This window comes from Trachurus japonicus, chromosome 23, assembly GCF_045865225.1.
Source record: "Trachurus japonicus isolate A0001 chromosome 23, Traja_1.0".
NCBI classification, from domain to species: domain Eukaryota; kingdom Metazoa; phylum Chordata; class Actinopteri; order Carangiformes; family Carangidae; genus Trachurus; species Trachurus japonicus.
Genome location: NC_140929.1, coordinates 21,595,269 through 21,603,307, shown reverse-complemented (window position 1 = coordinate 21,603,307; position 8,039 = coordinate 21,595,269). Strand labels below are relative to the sequence as shown.

The following is an 8,039-nucleotide window of genomic DNA, read 5'->3' as shown; positions in this document are numbered from 1 at the left end:
ACTACTGATGGATACTTCTGTAAGAAGAGGAGCTTCTTTGATTGAAAACGGAGCTGCCTCCCTGTTCTAGCTGAGATGAAGAGGTGTTTTCATGTTTGGTGCAAAGGTGAAGGCTTGGAAGTGGAGATGTACTGTCGGTCATTTCTGCCCTTACAGAACGACCACATGAACTTCACATGTGAAAAATTTTGCACATGGGAAATATGTGTTTTTGGCCCAATTTTATGTGAATCACATGTGAAATCCCACATGGACCCATTTTCCACCTGTGCTCAACCTGGTAACACATGTGGTAACATGTGTTACTATAGAGCACATGTGTAAAACATGCTACCACATGTGGAAAATGTGTTCACATGGGAATTCACATAAAATTGGGCCAAAACCACATGTTTCCCATGTGCAAAATTTTTCACATGTGAAGTTCATGTGGTCTTTCTGTAAGGACTGTACATTAATTGGCACTGATGCATATAACACATGAGAGTTGATTCTGTGTTGAATGAGGAAACATTGACAAAGCAGGAGTAGTAAAAAGGGGAAACGGTGTTTTGCGCTCTTGTTCACTGTCTAAAAAATCCTCTTTTCAGGTGCGTACATGTAGGCCAACAAACATTTCAGAGCAACAGGAGGAAAAAGCTTGCACACTGATAAAAATTGGGAATGTGCACCAGAGATTGACGGATGCAGCAAACATCTGCATTAAATGTTTGCTACATCCGTCAATCTCTGGTGGACATTCCCATTTTTGATCAGTGTGCAAGATTTTTCCTCCTGTTGGCAAAGCAGGAGAAATGAGGAAAAGAAGAGGGGGGGGGGGGCTGAGTGAAGTAAAGGACGTATAGACACTGATGAGGTGGTGAAGGGGAGAAGAGAGGCTGGAGATGTGAGTGATGTGGACTCTGATGAGCTGCTCCTGCCTCCGGTCTCTGAGGTGGGTGGTGAATGACAACTGACCGCTGAGGAGCCGACAGAGAGTCCAGACCACTACAGCCACTGGACTGCAGCATCTCTACTCCCAGTTTAACAATGACATCATGTGATATTCCAAGTGGAGTCAGTGAGCGTTAGAAAAGCAACAAGACAGAACCTGAGAGACAAAGCTGGAAAAACAAAGCTGATACAGTGAGCTAACATGAGAGCAACTTTAAAACCATTATTACATTCCAGACCAAACAGTGTAGCTATATAACCTAGGCTTATCCATTCGTACATATTATTCCTTATTTAATTGTAAATACTATTATTTCTTACATTACTGTATGTATCTTTTTTTATTATATCATACGTTTTTATTTCATTCTTTCTGCTCCTCTAACTCAGTAATTTTCCAGCTTGGGAACATAAAATATATGTTACGTTAAAACTTCACACTGCTCCCCTCTAGAGGACACAGTCAGTATAACATGCAGTCAAATAGTGCATCTGATAAATGCTTGAACTTACTCATACAGTTTAAATACTGTTTTGTTTTGTTTTTACATCTGACATATTTCAATTTTCAATAATATTAATTTTAATACTATTTTAAATAGTTTAATTGTTGCCAAGCAACAAATATAATACAGGGCATGTGAAGGCTGCAGATGTGCTACATTAAGGTTATTCTCAGAAGGAAAGCAACTAATTAGAAAAGAAAATGTTCAAACTTGTCTATAGTCTCTCTTTGATTTGCTCAAAGGAAGAAATCAATCTACTCATTGGAAATAAGAGTTCAACCATGTTTATTAACTAAAACCAGTTCAAACGTAGTGTGATGAATGAAATGTTCATTCATTCATGCATTCATTTATTTATTTGACAAGGAAACAAAACAGCTGAAAAATCAAAGTGTTAAAATGTACCGACAAGTAGAAACTATAGAGTGAGGAGAGGAAGAGAAGAGAGAGGAGCCGTCCTGGTCCATCAAGGTCAAGGTGTGTAGAAGTGGATGATCCCAGTTGTTCAGAATGGCCTCTCTTCAGTCTGCATCTCTCCATCAGTGCCTGAGGATGTTTGGTCTGTGTATCCTAGCAACAACTTCATGGAGAACTTCACATGGAACTTCAGCGGTTGCCATGGGAGTGATTGCTATGTCTACTTTCCGAGTCTTCACCAATAGCCTATCTCCAGCTCATCACATCACATCGCAAAGAGTTAACAGAAATGACAGTAGGCTACATCTCCACTTCCAAGCCTTCACCTTTGCACCTTTGTGACTCCGACAAAAAATAAGAACGTGAGTAGACATTACATGCCCGAGACCCTTAAAATTACCAGTTAGGTAAAAGCTGATTCGTGCTGTTGGCTGTTATAGGACAAATAAACAAGAAAGGTAAGCACAATAAATGATTCCCTGTGCAGTACTTTTTGAACGAGCCTCTACAAGTTGTGATTTATGGTATGAGTTGCATACAGGCAAAAAAACCAAAAAAACTTGTGTGCCCCCCCCAATCCTGACATTGGATCAGCTCCAGGCTGATGGGGCAGCAGTGGCCTGGTGGGGCCAACTTGCTGGAGGCTCCTCTGGGGCCCCGGAACTGCCCCTCTCCCACTTCCTGAGAAATGTATATATATAATAAGAAATCTGTACCTTTAAAAGGGAGATTAAGTACATTAAAACACTACGTAGCTACCTCTTGTAACAGAAAAGCTGTGAAAACCTTAAATAGGCATAGGCCTATGTGCTCCAATTTTATATATTATTAATAGGCCGACTTGTTTTGCACCATTCTCATAATTTGTCCTTCGTCTACAATAACCCCTATTATTATTATTATTTTTTTCTGTTGTTTCTTTATTTGTTACTTAGGCTAATGGTATCCCAGCACATGTCATCTCAGCACATGTGATGTGCAACAAAGAAATAAAGAAAGAAAGAAAGATCAGAATTGAAGCAGCCGTCCTTCAGAAGTCCAGTCAGTCTGTTGTTCCTGTCGACCACTTGATGCAGGTGTGTGATGAGTTCCTGACCTGATTAATAAGTGATGGAGGTAACAGCTGTTCAACAAGCTGCAGGTCTATGGAAGCCGCTGCAGTCCATTCCATCAGATCAAGTCCGCGCCTTTCTTTGCGCATGCCTCCGCCTCTCCACCTTTCAAAGCATCGGTGGAAGGAAGAGAAAGAGGAGAGAGAAAGGGAGGCGACCGCGCAAATACAATGATCTCTGAAACTGGGAAAGACAATCCGAAGGCCGACTACCTCCTCCGATACGAAGCGAGCAGCTACTGCCCCGACTCCCCCGTCTCCTCTTCTCCTGAAGCCGGCGGCCAGCTGAGCAGGAGGCGGGACACCCAGACCACCAGCGGCAGCATCATCCCGGAGGAGAGCGGCAGCATCCAGCCGCTGGTCGCCGCCACCTGCATCATGACATCGGGGGAGTTCATGCAGACCGCTCCGCTGCTGGCGCACCGGTCCAAGAGGAGCCTGCTGTACAAGGCGCTCTGCTTCCTGCTGCTCATCTTCCAGGGCGGCATCCTGGACTTCTACCTCATCATCTTCACCGACCTGTACTGGTGCTCGTGGATCGCCACGGACCTGGTGGTGATCTCGGGCTGGGGGATTTTCTTCATGAAGAACGCGCGGAGCAAGCGGGAGCGGGCCTGCGGCTTCCACCAGAAGAGCTCCATCTTCGGCTGCAACCTCGGGGAGTTCACCTACGCCTACCTGGCCTGGCTCATCTACGTCATCGCCTGCACCCCCAAAGTGGTGCTGGTCCTGGAGACCTCCATCCTGGACCTGATCGCGCTCAAGGTCCCGTGCGGGGTGACCGGCTTCAAGATCATCGTGCTGCTGTCCGCGCCGCTGCTCTTCTGCCTCATCAACTCCATCATCGAGGACCTGAACGGGGCCACGCGCCACCACTCCCACAGCTGCTTCATGAGCACGTGCCTGGACCTGCTGGACAGCTTCACGCTGCTGGAGATGCTGCTGAGGAACGAGATCCCCACCCTGTACCTGAAGTACACGGTGATCTCGGTGTACTTCGTGGCCCTGGCGGTGCCGGTCATCTGGCTCTACGAGCTCACCGCGTCGGAGCTGCGCTGCCGGTGGCTGTGGGCCCGCTTCTCCACCGGCCTGCTGGTCAACGCGCCGCTGCTGGTGGTCAGGTGTTTCCAGGTCTACGTCTACAAGATGCCGGTGTCGGTGTTCATGTTCAAGAACATCTTCTTCCTGGCCTGTAGGTTCTTGGAGCTGGTGGAGCAGTGCGTGGCGGTGCGCGGCGCGCGCAGGCTGGCCGGGGGGGGCAACCCGGCCCAGTTCTCCCACTGCGTGTCCGAGAATGACATGTGTCCGCACGGATACGTCAACACCTTGGCCGTCACCCAGTCCTAGATGCCGTGACAGTCGTGGTGTTCGCCTAACACAGCTTGAAATTGGAAAATCCCCCATTAAATCGGAATTACAGCCCCAACCTCTGCCTCCAGACACTGGCTTTGAGTGATGGCATGAAAAGACTTAATGAACAGCCCACATGCAAGGTATTTAGACAGCAATGCGTCAATTTAGGTTTCCCCAAGGGAAAGTAGCCTAGAACTGTATTCCTATTAAATCAATTAACTATGAAAAGTACAGGCTCAATCAGGGTCACCAGATACACTGCAAAAATGCATTTCTGCTAGTGGTGAGTTGAGATTTTTTCGCCTCCAACATTCCAGCAGGGCTGGACTAAGCTGCTGACTGGCCTGTGGGCAAGACGTGAGGTGTGGCCCCCTTTGAGCCCCCCATGCATCCCAGCTTAGATTGATAACCACTAATCTATTTAAATGTATGCACAGTGCAAGCTTCATAGCAAGAAAAATCTATAACAGTATTAAAGAGGAACTATGCAACCCTCCTCCCAGCCATGTGCGTTTGTTTTCAACAAAGCCGGCAAGAAAGCAATCCATGGAGCGGTGGATAACAGTATTTAACATATATGTGTTACAGTCTTATCTGTCATAAACAAGAGATTACGGGGCGCGTTGTGTCAGAGGCTCTGACATTACAAGGTAGGCAGAGAGCCTCCATTCTCCCTGTAACAAGTTACAAGTCATTTAACCATCACAATTACTCTGAAGCTGTTTAATTAAGGTGAAAATGTAGCATAGTTCCTCTTTAAAACTAGATGTTGACTCTAAACTAGAAAGATGTCATAGAGAGACTATAAAAATCCCAACAAGGGAAACATTGGAGACAAACTGTTTGTACCGCTCGGAGTACACAACATTTAAAAGCAATATGTTTTTTCTAAAAACAGTGTCCCCGTGAACAGTTTTCATTTGAGCTGCTTTCCAACAAAGTAGGCCAGCAGTCTCTATGACACAACATGTTCTCCAGACAGTTCAAAGCTACAGGGGCGTCATGTTGCTTTAGAGTTTATAAGATATGGTGAGCATGAGCTGAAATCCAGCCACCTCCTTTATACTGGGGCGAAGGCAGACATCTCAGAGATTAATAAACAACCATTGGTGCAACTTTACTTTTCAACTGTGTATATGTTGTTAAGTTATAAAGGGCCCCTTTTTTTAAAAAAAAGAAAGAAAAAAAAGCTTTCTAAAACGAGTAGCTGATCGCCTGGGCTAAACTACAAAAAAGCACTGACTCCCTTTAGTTTGTCAATAACATCATTATAAGAACAGACCATCAGCTGCATTTGAAATGTTATTTACAAGGATTTCTTTTCAAATATGTAATTCTATGAAGAGTTATTATCTAACGCACATCATATATGCCTGGGCACAGATCATCAGCTATATTTTGCGTACCAGCTGCAGGGCCCAATCAGCCACAAAGTCGACAACTAGTTCCAGCCCTGTACGATAACACTGGGTCTATATAAAAGACGGGCCCCTGTGACTGGATAAACATTCAGGAGCTACCTTATAGGGCCCGAGTGGTGCATATTACCAAACACTCCTAATGAATCAGAAGTAATTGCCACAAAGCCTGAGGCAGTAGTGTTGAACCACAGCTGGACTCATGGTGGACTTTACATCATGTGATGCAAAAAAAGAGAAGGAATCTCTAGATTCAGTGTTATTAGGCTAAAAGCTTTTCAAAGCAGTTTGATTCTATAGTGTTTACAGCTGTGCTTGGATGGCGTCAGACAACTGCACCTCTGAAACCTGGACTGACCAATCATCACCAGAGATTTTGACGCTGACGGACGTTTTACGTAACCAAGAGAATGGGTTTTTCCAAATTTTTTGGGACAAGTCTGGAATGCATCATCTGTAACCAGCCTTACAATGCTCCTTTTTTTCCGACCAGTCTACAGGTGCTACAGTCCAACCCAACACCTGCAATAGCTTACAAACAAAGGAGAACAAACTTTAGTGCAATGGACCTCGTTGAGTTGTGTGTGTTCACGACTGCACTTAGAGAGAGAGAGAAAGAGAGAAAGAGAGAGAGAGCATCTGGACTTTGTGTTGTGTTGGAACGTAAGTGCAATTTTGAAGAATCCTCACCTATGGGCTTTGCTCCACCCGTGTTCATTAGTGTTTTCTATCGACGACGGTGTAGTCTGCCGGTGTGTAGATGCTGTGTCTGGTACTGAGATTAGAGTAGATAAACACGTGTGTAAGTCAACGCCATGCATAAAGATCCAACAGTGCCATGACAAACAGGTTTTCTACAGCCCCCTTTTGAATGGACCCCTGGCCAACGGGAGTTTCTACTGGCTCTGCTACTGTTGAACTATTTCTCTCACTTTTTTGGACCAGGAGTCCTAAAAGATCACTGGGTTCTGGTCATCAGCTTTTCAGTTCTCCTAAGGGCCTCCAAAAAACACCCATAGAATCTTTTATCAGCCTACAATTTTTCTTCTTCTTCGCTAAACTAGACAAAAAAGCTCTGAAAAAGTGTGCGTCATTTTCAAAACCTGTGTCAACTCGTTTTCTGAAGAGAGTCGATAAGAAAGGAGGAAAAATAGTGACATGAACAGGGAATTGTTCTCAGTGAGTTATGACTCTAAATGGAGGCACTTAGGAAGAGATGTGAAGTCTGAGTCACAGTCTTGACCTGTTAAATCATAACTTTTACATAAAGCTTACAGTACTAATCACTCCTTTTATATTAAAAGTGGATTACATGACTGTGTAGCTCAGAGTGAGGATCACAGCTCTGCAGTTCCTCTAAAGTCTCTTTAGCGTCTTTTAGCTCATTGTTTTGGTTGATTCAGCCTCAAGAAAAAGAACACAGAGGTTAGGTGTTGCTTCATGACCTAAGTGTGTTACTTTTGGTCAGACTACTATTTTCACGCCTGACCGATCAGATCAAACTACCCAGTGTTTGGTTTGACCCAATTGAAAAGCACAGGTGTGGCAGCACCTTAAAGGGATAGTTCAACATTTTGGCAATTTGACCCATAATCCTTATAGTTTTAGGAGTAGGTTCGTTACCTTTTATTGTCGGTGCAAGCTATTTTTAGAACGGTGGAGCAGAGCCGTGAGCTGCTCAGAGCTACGCTACGGAGGCTAATGGGATTTCTTGGTTTCCCTCATCAAACTCATCAAATACACAATCCAAACTCCGAAACGCTCTCATGGACAAGTTGTGACCTGTACATTCACCACGCTATGAGATAATAACGAAAGTTACGAGACAGAGTTGTTTTCAAGGTGAATTCATGCAAAACCACGCGTCCCCATCTTTTTCGGCAAGCAGTCTCTGAATTTACCTCGAAAATAACTCTGTCTTGTAAACGTTCCGTTATTATCTCATAGCGTGGTGAATGTGCAGGTCACAACTTGTTGTTTTGGAGTTGTTGGATTGTGTATTTGATGAGTTTGATGAGGGAAACAAAGAAATCCCATTTGCCTCTGTATAGTGTAGCTCTGAGCAGCTAGCGGCTCTGCTCCGCCGTTCTAAAAATAGCTTGCACCGACAATTAAAGGTAACAAACGTACTCCTAAAACTATAGGGATTATGGCAATGGGCCAATTTGCCAAAATGTTGAACCATCCCTATAAAAGAAAATATAAATGCCACAGTTTCCATCAGATCAGCAGTAGGCTGTGTGCCAGTTTGTGCAACCAGTTCTCGAATGACGCCCAATATTTGCTCAGCCTGTTGTCTGT

At 44.6% G+C, this 8,039-nt stretch overlaps 1 protein-coding gene across 1 annotated transcript; it reads left to right on the top strand.

Annotated features, from left to right (window-relative positions):
- The first annotated feature begins 2,960 nt into the window (after nucleotides 1-2,960).
- Nucleotides 2,961-4,429, top strand: tmem121b (transmembrane protein 121B). The gene has a single exon (XM_085769023.1). It carries the CDS (start codon nucleotides 3,139-3,141, stop codon nucleotides 4,312-4,314), a length of 1,176 nt encoding a protein of 391 aa, XP_085625149.1. The 5' UTR covers nucleotides 2,961-3,138; the 3' UTR covers nucleotides 4,315-4,429.
- Nucleotides 4,430-8,039: the final 3,610 nt, after the last annotated feature.

Bases quoted from the DNA above. Each gene is read 5' to 3' on its own strand.
- tmem121b (XM_085769023.1), top strand. From the start codon at position 3,139: ATGATCTCTGAAACTGGGAAAGACAATCCGAAGGCCGACTACCTCCTC.